Source organism: Notamacropus eugenii, chromosome 5 (assembly GCF_028372415.1).
Source record: "Notamacropus eugenii isolate mMacEug1 chromosome 5, mMacEug1.pri_v2, whole genome shotgun sequence".
Lineage (NCBI taxonomy): Eukaryota > Metazoa > Chordata > Mammalia > Diprotodontia > Macropodidae > Notamacropus > Notamacropus eugenii.
This window is the reverse complement of record NC_092876.1, coordinates 95,401,298-95,422,627: the sequence shown is the minus strand read 5'-3', so window position 1 is coordinate 95,422,627 and position 21,330 is coordinate 95,401,298. Positions and strand designations below refer to the sequence as shown.

The following is a 21,330-nucleotide window of genomic DNA, read 5'->3' as shown; positions in this document are numbered from 1 at the left end:
GTTGACTTTCTTTTCATAAGTTTCTTGGATTACTCTTTATGTTTCTCCCATTCATTTTAATCCTTCTATGCAACATGATTAAGTTGAAACTGTATTTAATAACAATGTATGTGTAGAACATATATAAGATTGCATGCCATCTTGGGATGGGAGAGGGGAGAACGGGTAGAAAGTGGGGGAGGGAGGGGAAGAATCTAAGATGTGGAAGTGATTGTAGAAAACTGAAAACAAATAAAATAATTAACAGAGGAAAAACAGTTTTTACTCAAATCTAATTTAGCAAAAAATTTCAAAGGCAAAGAGATAACTGTGAAAAATATTTGTATTAAGTGTCTCTGATAAAGTGCTCATGCTCATAATATATATGGAACTGTTTCAAATGTATGTGACTAAAAGCCCTTCCCTAATAAATAAATGGTAAAATATATGATCAAGAAATTTTTCAAAGGAAGGAGGTAAGAACAATCATGAAAAAAATGTTTGAAATGAGTGAAAGTAAAAATAACAAATGAGTGTAAAAATTCTGCAAACCACAAATAATTAGAAAAATGAAAATGAAAGCAATTTTAAGGTTCTACCTTGCACTCATCAGACTGGCAAACATGGCATAAGAGGAAAACGACAAATATTATAGGGCCTGTGAAAGACAGGTACATCAAAGTGCCTTTGGAGGAGTTGTGATGGGTTTTGTCCTTCTGGAAAACAATCTGAAATATGCCCAGAAGGACCCTTAAATGTGTATAGTCTTTGACCCATCTATACTTCTACTGGAATTATACTCCAAAAACAAAAAAATCCTATAAAAAGGAAAGGGATCTATATATCCAAAAATATTTATAGCAGCTCTTTTTTTTAGTAGCTAAAAATTGGAAATGAAAGTGTCCTTCACTTCAGAAATTACTAAACAAATTCTAATGGAATTCTCTTGTGGCATAAAAAATTGGTGAGCTGGACAGTTTCAGAGGTTATTGGGAAGGACTTATACAACTTACACTTTGACTTCAACAATGTAAATGGGAATAGAAGAAAAATGAAAACTTAATCTTGAGGTATTATAATGATCAATTACTGCCCCCCCAAAAGATATAAGAATACACCTTCCTCTCTTCTTTGTGGAAGCGGCAGCACTGTGGATGTGTAATCCATACAGTATCAGTTACCTCATATGTTGCCTGGTTTTTCTAAATTTTTTTCCCCCTTTTCTTCTTTGTTATAAGGAATGGCTTTAGGAGTAGCAGATGAGGAAACATACGTAGAAATGAAAGTATTGTCAAAACAAGGGCTACAAGTGGAAATTTTTTCAAAATAAAAAAATTCCATGAGTATGCCCAACCTGGCACAGTACTACAGTGGTGTAATGTGACCTCCTTTCCAGAAAGAGAAGAAAGAAAGAAATCCTGGACAATGAAATAATTCATTTAACCTATGTTTCTATGTCTCCTACAGGTTGGAGGAGTTCAAGGTACCTTGTTCATGTTTTCAGTATCTCTTCTCTGCTCCCAGTTTGAAAAGCATGCACTTGAGTGATATTATCTTGTATGATGATGGGATGAAACTGCCATGTGAGACCCTGGAAAAAGAGAACTGTCAGCTGGAGACACTAGAGTGAGTCATATAACTCTCCTCTCTTGAGAGCCTCCTAAGCATTAGGGCCATCAGCTCGAAGTAAGCAGGAAGAACCACACTGATTTAGGGAGGTTGACTGCAGGCTGCCTGTCTCAGATCAGGGGAGGCTTTATCCACATTTATTCCTCTTGGAAATTTTGCACAATAGACCCTTCTCTTCACCAGGCTTTTGGGACCAGTTTATTCAGGGGAGTATCCACTTCCCTCTGATATCCCATTGAAACTTCTCTGACCTTCCCTTGATCTATCCCCATGAATTGATAAAATGTTATGTTGTCTTTTCCCTATGTTTCTTGTCCTAGAGGAGCTTAGTTCTAGTATGAGAAGGATGAGTTGCTCTGATAGGCAATAATAGGGGAAAAGAACCACTATTTCAGTGAATAAAGGCTATTGTAAGGGTGCCTTTTGGTGGAGAAGGGTCTCCTTCATACTCCTTCAGCCCAGCTTCTCACCATTACAGTCTGAAACATCAGTGCCTGCTCAGCCCACTGTCTCCATAGCCCTCTGGTGGATTAGGGACATTGTCCCCCAGAAGAGCAGAAGCAGAGCTGTCATCTCCATTCTAACAATTGCTGTGGTCTCAGTGGAAGAGTTGGTAGAAGTGGGGGAGGTGTTGAGGCATCATGGCACTGGCTTCAACCTGTGAAAAGGCAGAGATGGCAAGGTCAGGGAAGAGTTAGTAATCTGCTTTGACTAGAACAGAGAGTGAGTGAACCAGGATAAAATAGAGAAGGAATGTCCCCTCCACCATTGTAGATACTACCTCTCTCTTATAATTTTATTTTTTGCTTTCTATGTCACAGTGTTGGTTTAGATTGAGTTCATTTTACACACACACACACACACACACACACACACACACACACACACACACTCCAGATCTTTTCACACAAACTGTTGTCTTTTCAAGAAATCCTATAATTAACACAGTTGATTTATGGATGTCGTTTACTAATACATTGTACAATTTTGTTTGGAATGCAAGTAAAGCATCCTGGCATCTTACTTGAAGCACACACCTTCTCCCCCTTTTCAGTACTGAGACATTTGTAGCATTCTTGTTCTGTGACAGATTTTCTGTTCTTCCATGTTATGTCTACATTTATCAATAAGCTGCTTCACACATTATTTTGTTATTTGGGGGGTTTCTTCACCAGGAATTTGTCAATATTAGTGTAACCATAAATCCAGTCCCTCTCTCTGTCCCCATCCCCATCCCTGTTACAGATGTAGGGATATATGGGGAGCTGAGGGGGAAAGGATGATTTATTAATATGATGATTCTAAAGGAGCTGTGGGATTGAGCGCTTTCCCTCTGACAAATCAGGAGTAAATGAATCCTGGAGAATGTAATTGACCATATCCTCTCTAGTTTTCTGTGTCCTTCAGAATATCCTGTTTGAAGAAATGGCTTGATTCTTTCTTGCCTGAGAACGAGAAAAACTTCTTCGATGTTACTTGCTTTCAGCGTGTCATGGAGCTTCTGTGTAGTGTCTTAGCACAACAGAATTGTAAACTACAGACGCTCAGGTGAGTTCCTGAGATTTCTTTTGGGTGAGTATCTTAGGTTTCATGGTCAATGGGGGAAGGAGGAGCACAAGTTTCGGAGGGAGATTGGAAACTCCTTTTTTAGGAGTTTTAGGAATCCAGATCTCATCGATTTTCATTGCTATAGTTATTGTTTTTTCTGAGAAATTAACCAGAAAGTGGTTTGATCAGGGTTTTCTCATGTTATCTCTGAAAGACCTGGTTGATGCATCACTTAGTTCCAGCACTGTCACGTGGTAAATTCTTTACTTTCTCAAACCCTGCCCCTGTGTCTTTTTTTAAATTTCTTGGGGTTTTGCTTCTTTGTTATGGGCTGAGTTCTAAAGTGAGGAGGATGAGCACAGTTGGAGGAGAGACAGAACAAAGTTTTGATGAGGAAAGACTCTGCTGTACTCAGTGAATCAATTCATTAAGGTGTGACCTGCTTTATTCGCTGATTGCACAGGCTGGAAATGTTTGCTTCTCAAAGCTATTACAAAATCACCAAGTTGACATAGACCTCAAAATTCATCCATTCCATCACATCCCTGACCAGGAATCCTCTAACAACATCCCTGACATATGTTCTTCTGCCTCCCCATTAGAGGCCCTGTGATAGGGAAGCCATTAGCTTATAAGGCAGCTCATTTTATGCTTGAACACTGCAGAGGCAGAAAATTTGTCTTGATATAGAACTAAGTTCTGGCTCTCTTAAACATACAGACCATTATGTCCTTTTCAAAGGACTAGAGAACATTTCAGATCTCCTCCATGTCACTGACCTTCAGTTACTTCAAGTTATTGATTCTTTTCCCCAAGCTGTATTTGTTTCCCATCCTCTTGAATTCCTGTCATGCTTTTCTGGACATGCTGTCTTATCAGTCTGCTTAGTAAATGAAGCAAAGATCCATTGGTGGTAAAGAAGAGGGAGGGGATAGTCCTGTTGTCAATGTCCTCTCATTTGTAGGTTTCACTGCTTCCGTTTGTTTGTGTCATAATTGTTTCCCTTTAACTTCCTCGCATCAGCTGAACCCTCCCTTGAAACTGAGATGAGCATTAAGTAAAACCAAATGGCCAGCACCATATCTGGCTGTGTGTATATATGTCATTCTGCTTCCATAGTCTTCCTACTAAGGAAGAAATGTGTTTTATCATTAGTTCTCAATCATTCATATTTTTCTTTATAATTACTGTGATCTTAACTGCCTTTTCAGTGCTGTTATTGGTCACACTATTATAACAATGTGTGCACAGTATCTTGACTCTGAGTTTTGAATTCTATATCACTTCAGAGAAGCCTCCCCACATTTCTCTGAATTCTTCCTATTCTTTTGTTTTTTAAAAAATGTTTAAAATTCATTGACAATTTTAAATAAAAATTAAATTTAAATTCATTTTAAACTTAAATTCAAAATGAGAAAAGAACAAAAGCACATTTCCATGTACACAGTAGAACATGAGAGGATGCAATCAATTTTCATTTCATGAAAACCTATGTAATAGATCCTAGACATTATTTTCAAAGTAACCCAGGTTTTCTGTGTTTCCTTCTAAGTTTTATTTTTTTCTCTGCTGTGTATTTATTTTTTTCTCTTCCTTTCTCCTTCCCTCTCTCTTAGGGACTTCTGCATTTCAACAATGTATGTATGCATGCATGTTTATATACATATGCACATAGGTACATATCTTTTAAAAATTAATTTATTTTAAACTTATGCAAAACTTAAATGCACAATAAGAAAAAGAAAATATTATAAACTTAAATACCACATAAGAAAAGAAAAATAAGCATTGCCATGTACAATAGTACATAAGAGAGGATTCAAAATATACAGCAATAGATTTCCATTTTAAGAAAGCCCATATAATAAATACGACACATTTTGTTCAGAGCTGTCCATCTTTTCTTTGCTTCCTTCTAAGTTTTCTTTTGGTCTCTCCTGTACACTTTTGACTTTGTTCTCCCTTACTACCCCAAAAGGTACAATTAAGTGATGATATATTTGCATATGTTTATGCATATATATTATATATATATATATATACATGTAAAACCACACAGAAGCACTTAATACATATATATATACATACATACGTACACTTGTATATACATACATAAACTTAAATATTTATAACCATACTCATATGTAGAAATATACATTCGTATGCATCTATGCATGATTGCACTATATTTAATTGTCCTCTGTTTCTCTGAGTGTGGATAACATCTTCATAAGTCCAACTCTTTCTACCCTTCTTAAAATGCAACTAATCATTTCCTACACCACAGCAATATTCCAACCTTATACTCTAGTTATGTTAAATAGTGTAAAATTATTGAATGTGGCTAACCTATAGTATAGTTTTCCTGTTTTTCTCTTTTGAGTCAATCTATTTTAGCTTTATCTTTGTCTGAAGTCGTGGTTAATAGCCCTGGTTTTCTTCCCCTAATACATTTTACTCCTGAACTTTACTTTCTATTTGTGCATATCTCTTCTTTTCTATTCCTCCTGCCTCTTCTACTTTACTTCTACTGACTACCTTGCCCTCCTATTACTTAATTTAGCCCCCCCAAAGATCCCTCCCATATCCTCTTCCCCCACCCCTTCATCTTATCTTTTTAATTCTATCTGAATGAAGACTTTTATAGCCTTCCAAATATATGTTATTCCCACTTTATTGCATTTCTGCTAATCTAGAAGCCCTTCTGTACCCTCCTTTATCCTATTCCCACATGCTCTTATTTGTTTATAAATTTAAAAGACTTTTATTCAATTCCAAATGTATAAATTGTCCTCTCTTTACCTCAAATATGATGTGAATAGGGTTCCTGAATACCAGGCTTCCTCCTCCATCTAATTCCTCTGTGGCAGTTCCTCCTCTTGCACCTAATTTATATAAGATAATGATTCTTTTTACTTTTTCTTCAACAGTTCCATGTTTTAGAATTGCCTCATACTCAGATTTACACCAACCTTTCTTTCAAAATAGGCAATTACTCCTAAAAGTATTATACATATATCTTACACCTCCTCATATAAAGAGTGAATAACCTGTCCTTATTGTGTCCCTTTTCGTTACTCTTTGAGGTATACCTTATATTTCTCTTGGATCGTGTATGTCAAATTTTCCATTAATTTCAGGTTTTGTTTTATTTTTTTTTTACAACAAAATCCTGAAAGTCTGGCAATTCATTGAATGTCTTTTTTTTTCATTTAGGATTTTGCTTAACTTTGCAGGGTATGAGAAACCTTTCTGGCTACTGTTCCAGTTTATTTGCTCTTCAACATATAGTGTTCCAAGACTTTTAGTGGCACCATTGCTAAGACTTGTGTGATTCCAATTGTGGCTCTGGCATATTTGAACTGTTTTCTTTTTCTCTTTTCAACTCAGTAAAATAATTCTTAGTAATTTAATTGTGATAGCATTAAATAAATAAACTGACCAGGTAAAATTGCCATTTAAAAATGATATTGGCTTTATGCACTCATAAATAATCAATATTTCTGCAATTATTGAAATATGTCTCCATTTGTATGATGAATGATTTACATTTTTCTTCATGTAGTTCCTAGGTCTGTTGTGGTAGGTATAATATCAGGTATTTTACACAGTGTAAACATTTGAAATGATCTAAAACAATATTGAATAATATTGTTGATACATCATGTAGTCATCCTATTGTCTTTTAATCGAAACTATTTTAGCTTTAATTTTGTGTGAGATCATGATTACAATCCCCACTTTTTTTACATATTACATTCTGCTCTAGACTTTTATTTTATCTCCGTGTGTTCCTTACTTTTTTTATTGTGTTTCCTGAAAGCAACATATTGTTGAATTCAGATTTTTAATTCATTCTGCTGGTTCCATTTTATTTGTATATTCATGCCATTCACATTCAATTGTAATTAATTTGTGGTGTATTTCTCTCTATCCTAATTTTTTTCCCAGTGTTCTTCTCATCCTATTTCCCCTATCCCTCTTCACTCTGCTAATTCATTTCTACCTGTAGCTTGTGCTCCAGTTCCCTAATCTACCCTCCTAAGAGTCCCTTCCTTATTCTCTGCCCCCACCCTCTGCCTTAGTCTTTCTAAAAGATTCTTCATTATACCCCCTCCTAATTCTTAATCTATACACTCTTCTGAAAATCCTTCCCTTATCTTATTCCCTTCCCCTATTGTTGCTTTCTAAATTTAGAAGACTTTATGCCCTTCTAGATGTATATGTGGTTTCCAATTTAAACCATTTCCAATAAGAGTAAGGTTTCAGCACTACCAGCCTTCTTCCCTCACTTGCTTCTTCTTTATCAGTTATTCCTTTGATGCCTGATTTGTATGAGAGAATTGCTCCTTTTTAATCTCTCTCTATGCACTTTTATTGTTTTAGAATCACCCCATCATACCCATCTCAGCCCAAGTCTTTCTTTCAAACTATGCAAATAATGATGAAAATCATGAGTACTACTAACATTTTGACATATAAGAAGTAGTTTGACTTTATTGAGTCCCTTATAATTGGTTGTTATGTTTACCATATATTTCTCTTGGATCTCATATGTTGAATGTTTGATGAAGTACTGATTTTTTTGTCACATACCTGAAAAGATCTCAATTTGTTCAATATCAATATTTTTTTTTCCATTTAGGATTTTACTTAACTGTTGGGTAAGTTACCCTTGGATGTAATCCCAATTATTCTTACCCTACAAAGTATAGTATTCTTCAACACAGTAGCTTCTATTTATTGTGCAATTCTGATTGTAGTTCCATGATTTTTAAATTTTTTTCTTGTTGCTTATAATATTTTTTTCTTAACCTAGAGACTTTGAAACTTGGCTACTGTATTCCTGTAAGTTTTTCTCCAGGGATCTTTTAGGTGGTAATAGGTGAATTTTTTCCCTCTATTTTTGTTTTACCTTCTTGTTCTGGAACTTAAGGGAAATTTTCCTTAATAATTTCTTGTAAAAGTGTATCAATGGTATCAAGATTTTTTTTAATATATCTTTCAGGTGGTCAGACTATTCTCATATTATTTCTCCTCTATCTGTTCTCCAAATCAGTTGTTTTTGTGATGAGATGTATCACATTCTCTTCTATTTTTTATTCTTCTGATTTTGTTTTATTATGTTTTTGGTTTCTTATAACATCATTAGCTTCCCCTTGATCCCTTTTAGTTTTCAAGGCATTATTTTCTTCATTAAATTTTTGATGATGTATTTCCTTTTGGTTGACTTTCTTTTCATAAGTTTCTTGGATTACTCTTTATGTTTCTCCCATTCATTTTAATCCTTCTATGCAACATGATTAAGTTGAAACTGTATTTAATAACAATGTATGTGTAGAACATATATAAGATTGCATGCCATCTTGGGATGGGAGAGGGGAGAACGGGTAGAAAGTGGGGGAGGGAGGGGAAGAATCTAAGATGTGGAAGTGATTGTAGAAAACTGAAAACAAATAAAATAATTAACAGAGGAAAAACAGTTTTTACTCAAATCTAATTTAGCAAAAAATTTCAAAGGCAAAGAGATAACTGTGAAAAATATTTGTATTAAGTGTCTCTGATAAAGTGCTCATGCTCATAATATATATGGAACTGTTTCAAATGTATGTGACTAAAAGCCCTTCCCTAATAAATAAATGGTAAAATATATGATCAAGAAATTTTTCAAAGGAAGGAGGTAAGAACAATCATGAAAAAAATGTTTGAAATGAGTGAAAGTAAAAATAACAAATGAGTGTAAAAATTCTGCAAACCACAAATAATTAGAAAAATGAAAATGAAAGCAATTTTAAGGTTCTACCTTGCACTCATCAGACTGGCAAACATGGCATAAGAGGAAAACGACAAATATTATAGGGCCTGTGAAAGACAGGTACATCAAAGTGCCTTTGGAGGAGTTGTGATGGGTTTTGTCCTTCTGGAAAACAATCTGAAATATGCCCAGAAGGACCCTTAAATGTGTATAGTCTTTGACCCATCTATACTTCTACTGGAATTATACTCCAAAAACAAAAAAATCCTATAAAAAGGAAAGGGATCTATATATCCAAAAATATTTATAGCAGCTCTTTTTTTTAGTAGCTAAAAATTGGAAATGAAAGTGTCCTTCACTTCAGAAATTACTAAACAAATTCTAATGGAATTCTCTTGTGGCATAAAAAATTGGTGAGCTGGACAGTTTCAGAGGTTATTGGGAAGGACTTATACAACTTACACTTTGACTTCAACAATGTAAATGGGAATAGAAGAAAAATGAAAACTTAATCTTGAGGTATTATAATGATCAATTACTGCCCCCCCAAAAGATATAAGAATACACCTTCCTCTCTTCTTTGTGGAAGCGGCAGCACTGTGGATGTGTAATCCATACAGTATCAGTTACCTCATATGTTGCCTGGTTTTTCTAAATTTTTTTCCCCCTTTTCTTCTTTGTTATAAGGAATGGCTTTAGGAGTAGCAGATGAGGAAACATACGTAGAAATGAAAGTATTGTCAAAACAAGGGCTACAAGTGGAAATTTTTTCAAAATAAAAAAATTCCATGAGTATGCCCAACCTGGCACAGTACTACAGTGGTGTAATGTGACCTCCTTTCCAGAAAGAGAAGAAAGAAAGAAATCCTGGACAATGAAATAATTCATTTAACCTATGTTTCTATGTCTCCTACAGGTTGGAGGAGTTCAAGGTACCTTGTTCATGTTTTCAGTATCTCTTCTCTGCTCCCAGTTTGAAAAGCATGCACTTGAGTGATATTATCTTGTATGATGATGGGATGAAACTGCCATGTGAGACCCTGGAAAAAGAGAACTGTCAGCTGGAGACACTAGAGTGAGTCATATAACTCTCCTCTCTTGAGAGCCTCCTAAGCATTAGGGCCATCAGCTCGAAGTAAGCAGGAAGAACCACACTGATTTAGGGAGGTTGACTGCAGGCTGCCTGTCTCAGATCAGGGGAGGCTTTATCCACATTTATTCCTCTTGGAAATTTTGCACAATAGACCCTTCTCTTCACCAGGCTTTTGGGACCAGTTTATTCAGGGGAGTATCCACTTCCCTCTGATATCCCATTGAAACTTCTCTGACCTTCCCTTGATCTATCCCCATGAATTGATAAAATGTTATGTTGTCTTTTCCCTATGTTTCTTGTCCTAGAGGAGCTTAGTTCTAGTATGAGAAGGATGAGTTGCTCTGATAGGCAATAATAGGGGAAAAGAACCACTATTTCAGTGAATAAAGGCTATTGTAAGGGTGCCTTTTGGTGGAGAAGGGTCTCCTTCATACTCCTTCAGCCCAGCTTCTCACCATTACAGTCTGAAACATCAGTGCCTGCTCAGCCCACTGTCTCCATAGCCCTCTGGTGGATTAGGGACATTGTCCCCCAGAAGAGCAGAAGCAGAGCTGTCATCTCCATTCTAACAATTGCTGTGGTCTCAGTGGAAGAGTTGGTAGAAGTGGGGGAGGTGTTGAGGCATCATGGCACTGGCTTCAACCTGTGAAAAGGCAGAGATGGCAAGGTCAGGGAAGAGTTAGTAATCTGCTTTGACTAGAACAGAGAGTGAGTGAACCAGGATAAAATAGAGAAGGAATGTCCCCTCCACCATTGTAGATACTACCTCTCTCTTATAATTTTATTTTTTGCTTTCTATGTCACAGTGTTGGTTTAGATTGAGTTCATTTTACACACACACACACACACACACACACACACACACACACACACACACTCCAGATCTTTTCACACAAACTGTTGTCTTTTCAAGAAATCCTATAATTAACACAGTTGATTTATGGATGTCGTTTACTAATACATTGTACAATTTTGTTTGGAATGCAAGTAAAGCATCCTGGCATCTTACTTGAAGCACACACCTTCTCCCCCTTTTCAGTACTGAGACATTTGTAGCATTCTTGTTCTGTGACAGATTTTCTGTTCTTCCATGTTATGTCTACATTTATCAATAAGCTGCTTCACACATTATTTTGTTATTTGGGGGGTTTCTTCACCAGGAATTTGTCAATATTAGTGTAACCATAAATCCAGTCCCTCTCTCTGTCCCCATCCCCATCCCTGTTACAGATGTAGGGATATATGGGGAGCTGAGGGGGAAAGGATGATTTATTAATATGATGATTCTAAAGGAGCTGTGGGATTGAGCGCTTTCCCTCTGACAAATCAGGAGTAAATGAATCCTGGAGAATGTAATTGACCATATCCTCTCTAGTTTTCTGTGTCCTTCAGAATATCCTGTTTGAAGAAATGGCTTGATTCTTTCTTGCCTGAGAACGAGAAAAACTTCTTCGATGTTACTTGCTTTCAGCGTGTCATGGAGCTTCTGTGTAGTGTCTTAGCACAACAGAATTGTAAACTACAGACGCTCAGGTGAGTTCCTGAGATTTCTTTTGGGTGAGTATCTTAGGTTTCATGGTCAATGGGGGAAGGAGGAGCACAAGTTTCGGAGGGAGATTGGAAACTCCTTTTTTAGGAGTTTTAGGAATCCAGATCTCATCGATTTTCATTGCTATAGTTATTGTTTTTTCTGAGAAATTAACCAGAAAGTGGTTTGATCAGGGTTTTCTCATGTTATCTCTGAAAGACCTGGTTGATGCATCACTTAGTTCCAGCACTGTCACGTGGTAAATTCTTTACTTTCTCAAACCCTGCCCCTGTGTCTTTTTTTAAATTTCTTGGGGTTTTGCTTCTTTGTTATGGGCTGAGTTCTAAAGTGAGGAGGATGAGCACAGTTGGAGGAGAGACAGAACAAAGTTTTGATGAGGAAAGACTCTGCTGTACTCAGTGAATCAATTCATTAAGGTGTGACCTGCTTTATTCGCTGATTGCACAGGCTGGAAATGTTTGCTTCTCAAAGCTATTACAAAATCACCAAGTTGACATAGACCTCAAAATTCATCCATTCCATCACATCCCTGACCAGGAATCCTCTAACAACATCCCTGACATATGTTCTTCTGCCTCCCCATTAGAGGCCCTGTGATAGGGAAGCCATTAGCTTATAAGGCAGCTCATTTTATGCTTGAACACTGCAGAGGCAGAAAATTTGTCTTGATATAGAACTAAGTTCTGGCTCTCTTAAACATACAGACCATTATGTCCTTTTCAAAGGACTAGAGAACATTTCAGATCTCCTCCATGTCACTGACCTTCAGTTACTTCAAGTTATTGATTCTTTTCCCCAAGCTGTATTTGTTTCCCATCCTCTTGAATTCCTGTCATGCTTTTCTGGACATGCTGTCTTATCAGTCTGCTTAGTAAATGAAGCAAAGATCCATTGGTGGTAAAGAAGAGGGAGGGGATAGTCCTGTTGTCAATGTCCTCTCATTTGTAGGTTTCACTGCTTCCGTTTGTTTGTGTCATAATTGTTTCCCTTTAACTTCCTCGCATCAGCTGAACCCTCCCTTGAAACTGAGATGAGCATTAAGTAAAACCAAATGGCCAGCACCATATCTGGCTGTGTGTATATATGTCATTCTGCTTCCATAGTCTTCCTACTAAGGAAGAAATGTGTTTTATCATTAGTTCTCAATCATTCATATTTTTCTTTATAATTACTGTGATCTTAACTGCCTTTTCAGTGCTGTTATTGGTCACACTATTATAACAATGTGTGCACAGTATCTTGACTCTGAGTTTTGAATTCTATATCACTTCAGAGAAGCCTCCCCACATTTCTCTGAATTCTTCCTATTCTTTTGTTTTTTAAAAAATGTTTAAAATTCATTGACAATTTTAAATAAAAATTAAATTTAAATTCATTTTAAACTTAAATTCAAAATGAGAAAAGAACAAAAGCACATTTCCATGTACACAGTAGAACATGAGAGGATGCAATCAATTTTCATTTCATGAAAACCTATGTAATAGATCCTAGACATTATTTTCAAAGTAACCCAGGTTTTCTGTGTTTCCTTCTAAGTTTTATTTTTTTCTCTGCTGTGTATTTATTTTTTTCTCTTCCTTTCTCCTTCCCTCTCTCTTAGGGACTTCTGCATTTCAACAATGTATGTATGCATGCATGTTTATATACATATGCACATAGGTACATATCTTTTAAAAATTAATTTATTTTAAACTTATGCAAAACTTAAATGCACAATAAGAAAAAGAAAATATTATAAACTTAAATACCACATAAGAAAAGAAAAATAAGCATTGCCATGTACAATAGTACATAAGAGAGGATTCAAAATATACAGCAATAGATTTCCATTTTAAGAAAGCCCATATAATAAATACGACACATTTTGTTCAGAGCTGTCCATCTTTTCTTTGCTTCCTTCTAAGTTTTCTTTTGGTCTCTCCTGTACACTTTTGACTTTGTTCTCCCTTACTACCCCAAAAGGTACAATTAAGTGATGATATATTTGCATATGTTTATGCATATATATTATATATATATATATATACATGTAAAACCACACAGAAGCACTTAATACATATATATATACATACATACGTACACTTGTATATACATACATAAACTTAAATATTTATAACCATACTCATATGTAGAAATATACATTCGTATGCATCTATGCATGATTGCACTATATTTAATTGTCCTCTGTTTCTCTGAGTGTGGATAACATCTTCATAAGTCCAACTCTTTCTACCCTTCTTAAAATGCAACTAATCATTTCCTACACCACAGCAATATTCCAACCTTATACTCTAGTTATGTTAAATAGTGTAAAATTATTGAATGTGGCTAACCTATAGTATAGTTTTCCTGTTTTTCTCTTTTGAGTCAATCTATTTTAGCTTTATCTTTGTCTGAAGTCGTGGTTAATAGCCCTGGTTTTCTTCCCCTAATACATTTTACTCCTGAACTTTACTTTCTATTTGTGCATATCTCTTCTTTTCTATTCCTCCTGCCTCTTCTACTTTACTTCTACTGACTACCTTGCCCTCCTATTACTTAATTTAGCCCCCCCAAAGATCCCTCCCATATCCTCTTCCCCCACCCCTTCATCTTATCTTTTTAATTCTATCTGAATGAAGACTTTTATAGCCTTCCAAATATATGTTATTCCCACTTTATTGCATTTCTGCTAATCTAGAAGCCCTTCTGTACCCTCCTTTATCCTATTCCCACATGCTCTTATTTGTTTATAAATTTAAAAGACTTTTATTCAATTCCAAATGTATAAATTGTCCTCTCTTTACCTCAAATATGATGTGAATAGGGTTCCTGAATACCAGGCTTCCTCCTCCATCTAATTCCTCTGTGGCAGTTCCTCCTCTTGCACCTAATTTATATAAGATAATGATTCTTTTTACTTTTTCTTCAACAGTTCCATGTTTTAGAATTGCCTCATACTCAGATTTACACCAACCTTTCTTTCAAAATAGGCAATTACTCCTAAAAGTATTATACATATATCTTACACCTCCTCATATAAAGAGTGAATAACCTGTCCTTATTGTGTCCCTTTTCGTTACTCTTTGAGGTATACCTTATATTTCTCTTGGATCGTGTATGTCAAATTTTCCATTAATTTCAGGTTTTGTTTTATTTTTTTTTTACAACAAAATCCTGAAAGTCTGGCAATTCATTGAATGTCTTTTTTTTTCATTTAGGATTTTGCTTAACTTTGCAGGGTATGAGAAACCTTTCTGGCTACTGTTCCAGTTTATTTGCTCTTCAACATATAGTGTTCCAAGACTTTTAGTGGCACCATTGCTAAGACTTGTGTGATTCCAATTGTGGCTCTGGCATATTTGAACTGTTTTCTTTTTCTCTTTTCAACTCAGTAAAATAATTCTTAGTAATTTAATTGTGATAGCATTAAATAAATAAACTGACCAGGTAAAATTGCCATTTAAAAATGATATTGGCTTTATGCACTCATAAATAATCAATATTTCTGCAATTATTGAAATATGTCTCCATTTGTATGATGAATGATTTACATTTTTCTTCATGTAGTTCCTAGGTCTGTTGTGGTAGGTATAATATCAGGTATTTTACACAGTGTAAACATTTGAAATGATCTAAAACAATATTGAATAATATTGTTGATACATCATGTAGTCATCCTATTGTCTTTTAATCGAAACTATTTTAGCTTTAATTTTGTGTGAGATCATGATTACAATCCCCACTTTTTTTACATATTACATTCTGCTCTAGACTTTTATTTTATCTCCGTGTGTTCCTTACTTTTTTTATTGTGTTTCCTGAAAGCAACATATTGTTGAATTCAGATTTTTAATTCATTCTGCTGGTTCCATTTTATTTGTATATTCATGCCATTCACATTCAATTGTAATTAATTTGTGGTGTATTTCTCTCTATCCTAATTTTTTTCCCAGTGTTCTTCTCATCCTATTTCCCCTATCCCTCTTCACTCTGCTAATTCATTTCTACCTGTAGCTTGTGCTCCAGTTCCCTAATCTACCCTCCTAAGAGTCCCTTCCTTATTCTCTGCCCCCACCCTCTGCCTTAGTCTTTCTAAAAGATTCTTCATTATACCCCCTCCTAATTCTTAATCTATACACTCTTCTGAAAATCCTTCCCTTATCTTATTCCCTTCCCCTATTGTTGCTTTCTAAATTTAGAAGACTTTATGCCCTTCTAGATGTATATGTGGTTTCCAATTTAAACCATTTCCAATAAGAGTAAGGTTTCAGCACTACCAGCCTTCTTCCCTCACTTGCTTCTTCTTTATCAGTTATTCCTTTGATGCCTGATTTGTATGAGAGAATTGCTCCTTTTTAATCTCTCTCTATGCACTTTTATTGTTTTAGAATCACCCCATCATACCCATCTCAGCCCAAGTCTTTCTTTCAAACTATGCAAATAATGATGAAAATCATGAGTACTACTAACATTTTGACATATAAGAAGTAGTTTGACTTTATTGAGTCCCTTATAATTGGTTGTTATGTTTACCATATATTTCTCTTGGATCTCATATGTTGAATGTTTGATGAAGTACTGATTTTTTTGTCACATACCTGAAAAGATCTCAATTTGTTCAATATCAATATTTTTTTTTCCATTTAGGATTTTACTTAACTGTTGGGTAAGTTACCCTTGGATGTAATCCCAATTATTCTTACCCTACAAAGTATAGTATTCTTCAACACAGTAGCTTCTATTTATTGTGCAATTCTGATTGTAGTTCCATGATTTTTAAATTTTTTTCTTGTTGCTTATAATATTTTTTTCTTAACCTAGAGACTTTGAAACTTGGCTACTGTATTCCTGTAAGTTTTTCTCCAGGGATCTTTTAGGTGGTAATAGGTGAATTTTTTCCCTCTATTTTTGTTTTACCTTCTTGTTCTGGAACTTAAGGGAAATTTTCCTTAATAATTTCTTGTAAAAGTGTATCAATGGTATCAAGATTTTTTTTAATATATCTTTCAGGTGGTCAGACTATTCTCATATTATTTCTCCTCTATCTGTTCTCCAAATCAGTTGTTTTTGTGATGAGATGTATCACATTCTCTTCTATTTTTTATTCTTCTGATTTTGTTTTATTATGTTTTTGGTTTCTTATAACATCATTAGCTTCCCCTTGATCCCTTTTAGTTTTCAAGGCATTATTTTCTTCATTAAATTTTTGATGATGTATTTCCTTTTGGTTGACTTTCTTTTCATAAGTTTCTTGGATTACTCTTTATGTTTCTCCCATTCATTTTAATCCTTCTATGCAACATGATTAAGTTGAAACTGTATTTAATAACAATGTATGTGTAGAACATATATAAGATTGCATGCCATCTTGGGATGGGAGAGGGGAGAACGGGTAGAAAGTGGGGGAGGGAGGGGAAGAATCTAAGATGTGGAAGTGATTGTAGAAAACTGAAAACAAATAAAATAATTAACAGAGGAAAAACAGTTTTTACTCAAATCTAATTTAGCAAAAAATTTCAAAGGCAAAGAGATAACTGTGAAAAATATTTGTATTAAGTGTCTCTGATAAAGTGCTCATGCTCATAATATATATGGAACTGTTTCAAATGTATGTGACTAAAAGCCCTTCCCTAATAAATAAATGGTAAAATATATGATCAAGAAATTTTTCAAAGGAAGGAGGTAAGAACAATCATGAAAAAAATGTTTGAAATGAGTGAAAGTAAAAATAACAAATGAGTGTAAAAATTCTGCAAACCACAAATAATTAGAAAAATGAAAATGAAAGCAATTTTAAGGTTCTACCTTGCACTCATCAGACTGGCAAACATGGCATAAGAGGAAAACGACAAATATTATAGGGCCTGTGAAAGACAGGTACATCAAAGTGCCTTTGGAGGAGTTGTGATGGGTTTTGTCCTTCTGGAAAACAATCTGAAATATGCCCAGAAGGACCCTTAAATGTGTATAGTCTTTGACCCATCTATACTTCTACTGGAATTATACTCCAAAAACAAAAAAATCCTATAAAAAGGAAAGGGATCTATATATCCAAAAATATTTATAGCAGCTCTTTTTTTTAGTAGCTAAAAATTGGAAATGAAAGTGTCCTTCACTTCAGAAATTACTAAACAAATTCTAATGGAATTCTCTTGTGGCATAAAAAATTGGTGAGCTGGACAGTTTCAGAGGTTATTGGGAAGGACTTATACAACTTACACTTTGACTTCAACAATGTAAATGGGAATAGAAGAAAAATGAAAACTTAATCTTGAGGTATTATAATGATCAATTACTGCCCCCCCAAAAGATATAAGAATACACCTTCCTCTCTTCTTTGTGGAAGCGGCAGCACTGTGGATGTGTAATCCATACAGTATCAGTTACCTCATATGTTGCCTGGTTTTTCTAAATTTTTTTCCCCCTTTTCTTCTTTGTTATAAGGAATGGCTTTAGGAGTAGCAGATGAGGAAACATACGTAGAAATGAAAGTATTGTCAAAACAAGGGCTACAAGTGGAAATTTTTTCAAAATAAAAAAATTCCATGAGTATGCCCAACCTGGCACAGTACTACAGTGGTGTAATGTGACCTCCTTTCCAGAAAGAGAAGAAAGAAAGAAATCCTGGACAATGAAATAATTCATTTAACCTATGTTTCTATGTCTCCTACAGGTTGGAGGAGTTCAAGGTACCTTGTTCATGTTTTCAGTATCTCTTCTCTGCTCCCAGTTTGAAAAGCATGCACTTGAGTGATATTATCTTGTATGATGATGGGATGAAACTGCCATGTGAGACCCTGGAAAAAGAGAACTGTCAGCTGGAGACACTAGAGTGAGTCATATAACTCTCCTCTCTTGAGAGCCTCCTAAGCATTAGGGCCATCAGCTCGAAGTAAGCAGGAAGAACCACACTGATTTAGGGAGGTTGACTGCAGGCTGCCTGTCTCAGATCAGGGGAGGCTTTATCCACATTTATTCCTCTTGGAAATTTTGCACAATAGACCCTTCTCTTCACCAGGCTTTTGGGACCAGTTTATTCAGGGGAGTATCCACTTCCCTCTGATATCCCATTGAAACTTCTCTGACCTTCCCTTGATCTATCCCCATGAATTGATAAAATGTTATGTTGTCTTTTCCCTATGTTTCTTGTCCTAGAGGAGCTTAGTTCTAGTATGAGAAGGATGAGTTGCTCTGATAGGCAATAATAGGGGAAAAGAACCACTATTTCAGTGAATAAAGGCTATTGTAAGGGTGCCTTTTGGTGGAGAAGGGTCTCCTTCATACTCCTTCAGCCCAGCTTCTCACCATTACAGTCTGAAACATCAGTGCCTGCTCAGCCCACTGTCTCCATAGCCCTCTGGTGGATTAGGGACATTGTCCCCCAGAAGAGCAGAAGCAGAGCTGTCATCTCCATTCTAACAATTGCTGTGGTCTCAGTGGAAGAGTTGGTAGAAGTGGGGGAGGTGTTGAGGCATCATGGCACTGGCTTCAACCTGTGAAAAGGCAGAGATGGCAAGGTCAGGGAAGAGTTAGTAATCTGCTTTGACTAGAACAGAGAGTGAGTGAACCAGGATAAAATAGAGAAGGAATGTCCCCTCCACCATTGTAGATACTACCTCTCTCTTATAATTTTATTTTTTGCTTTCTATGTCACAGTGTTGGTTTAGATTGAGTTCATTTTACACACACACACACACACACACACACACACACACACACACACACTCCAGATCTTTTCACACAAACTGTTGTCTTTTCAAGAAATCCTATAATTAACACAGTTGATTTATGGATGTCGTTTACTAATACATTGTACAATTTTGTTTGGAATGCAAGTAAAGCATCCTGGCATCTTACTTGAAGCACACACCTTCTCCCCCTTTTCAGTACTGAGACATTTGTAGCATTCTTGTTCTGTGACAGATTTTCTGTTCTTCCATGTTATGTCTACATTTATCAATAAGCTGCTTCACACATTATTTTGTTATTTGGGGGGTTTCTTCACCAGGAATTTGTCAATATTAGTGTAACCATAAATCCAGTCCCTCTCTCTGTCCCCATCCCCATCCCTGTTACAGATGTAGGGATATATGGGGAGCTGAGGGGGAAAGGATGATTTATTAATATGATGATTCTAAAGGAGCTGTGGGATTGAGCGCTTTCCCTCTGACAAATCAGGAGTAAATGAATCCTGGAGAATGTAATTGACCATATCCTCTCTAGTTTTCTGTGTCCTTCAGAATATCCTGTTTGAAGAAATGGCTTGATTCTTTCTTGCCTGAGAACGAGAAAAACTTCTTCGATGTTACTTGCTTTCAGCGTGTCATGGAGCTTCTGTGTAGTGTCTTAGCACAACAGAATTGTAAACTACAGACGCTCAGGTGAGTTCCTGAGATTTCTTTTGGGTGAGTATCTTAGGTTTCATGGTCAATGGGGGAAGGAGGAGCACAAGTTTCGGAGGGAGATTGGAAACTCCTTTTTTAGGAGTTTTAGGAATCCAGATCTCATCGATTTTCATTGCTATAGTTATTGTTTTTTCTGAGAAATTAACCAGAAAGTGGTTTGATCAGGGTTTTCTCATGTTATCTCTGAAAGACCTAGTTGATGCATCACTTAGTTCCAGCACTGTCACGTGGTAAATTCTTTACTTTCTCAAACCCTGCCCCTGTGTCTTTTTTTAAATTTCTTGGGGTTTTGCTTCTTTGTTATGGGCTGAGTTCTAAAGTGAGGAGGATGAGCACAGTTGGAGGAGAGACAGAACAAAGTTTTGATGAGGAAAGACTCTGCTGTACTCAGTGAATCAATTCATTAAGGTGTGACCTGCTTTATTCGCTGATTGCACAGGCTGGAAATGTTTGCTTCTCAAAGCTATTACAAAATCACCAAGTTGACATAGACCTCAAAATTCATCCATTCCATCACATCCCTGACCAGGAATCCTCTAACAACATCCCTGACATATGCTCTTCTGCCTCCCCATTAGAGGAGCTGTGATAGGGAAGCCATTAGCTTATAAGGCAGCTCATTTTATGCTTGAACACTGCAGAGGCAGAAAATTTGTCTTGATATAGAACTAAGTTCTGGCTCTCTTAAACATACAGACCATTATGTCCTTTTCAACGGACTAGAGAACATTTCAGATCTCCTCAGTTACTTCAAGTTATTGATTCTTTTCCCCAAGCTGTATTTGTTTCCCATCCTCTTGAATTCCTGTCATGCTTTTCTGGACATGCTGTCTTATCAGTCTGCTTAGTAAATGAAGCAAAGATCCATTGGTGGTAAAGAAGAGGGAGGGGATAGTCCTTTTGTCAGTATCCTCTCATTTGTAGGTTTCACTGCTTCCGTTTGTTTGTGTCATAATTGTTTCCCTTTAACTTCCTCGCATCAGCTGAACCCTCCCTTGAAACTGAGATGAGCATTAAGTAAAACCAAATGACCAGCACCATATCTGGCTGTGTGTATATATGTCATTCTGCTTCCATAGTCTTCCTACTAAGGAAGAAATGTGTTTTATCATTAGTTCTCAATCATTCATATTTTTCTTTATAATTACTGTGATCTTAACTGCTTTTCAGTGCTGTTATTGGTCACACTATTGTAACAATATGTAAACAGTATCTTGACTCTGAGTTTTGAATTCTATATCACTTCAGAGAAGCCTCCCCACATTTCTCTGAATTCTTCCTATTCTTTTGTTTTTTAAAAAATGTTTAAAATTCATTGACAATTTTAAATAAAAATTAAATTTAAATTCATTTTAAACTTAAATTCAAAATGAGAAAAGAACAAAAGCAC

General features: G+C 35.8%; 1 protein-coding gene and 1 long non-coding RNA gene across 19 annotated transcripts in view; one reads left to right on the top strand and one right to left on the bottom strand.

Moving 5' to 3' along the window:
- LOC140504873 (NACHT, LRR and PYD domains-containing protein 3-like) overlaps positions 1-21,330 on the top strand; it is a 396,422-nt gene that overhangs the window by 331,790 nt on the left and 43,302 nt on the right. For all 3 annotated transcript variants that reach the window (XM_072610239.1, XM_072610238.1, XM_072610240.1), the window contains 6 exons: positions 1,447-1,605; positions 3,016-3,156; positions 9,828-9,986; positions 11,397-11,537; positions 18,209-18,367; positions 19,776-19,916. In XM_072610239.1, the coding sequence (XP_072466340.1) occupies positions 1,447-1,605; positions 3,016-3,156; positions 9,828-9,986; positions 11,397-11,537; positions 18,209-18,367; positions 19,776-19,916 (900 nt within the window). The remainder of the gene's footprint in view (positions 1-1,446; positions 1,606-3,015; positions 3,157-9,827; positions 9,987-11,396; positions 11,538-18,208; positions 18,368-19,775; positions 19,917-21,330) is intronic.
- LOC140504878 (uncharacterized) overlaps positions 1-21,330 on the bottom strand; it is a 42,943-nt gene that overhangs the window by 7,232 nt on the left and 14,381 nt on the right. For 8 of the 16 annotated variants that reach the window (XR_011967265.1, XR_011967260.1, XR_011967264.1 and 5 more), the window contains 10 exons: positions 18,841-19,028; positions 18,229-18,332; positions 14,340-14,422; positions 11,014-12,417; positions 10,460-10,647; positions 9,848-9,951; positions 5,959-6,041; positions 2,633-4,036; positions 2,079-2,266; positions 1,467-1,570 (listed from right to left, as the gene is read on the bottom strand). This is a non-coding gene — a long non-coding RNA (uncharacterized lncRNA). The remainder of the gene's footprint in view (positions 1-1,466; positions 1,571-2,078; positions 2,267-2,632; positions 4,037-5,958; positions 6,042-9,847; positions 9,952-10,459; positions 10,648-11,013; positions 12,418-14,339; positions 14,423-18,228; positions 18,333-18,840; positions 19,029-21,330) is intronic. The other 8 variants (XR_011967262.1, XR_011967269.1, XR_011967261.1 and 5 more) reach the window with 8 other exon arrangements.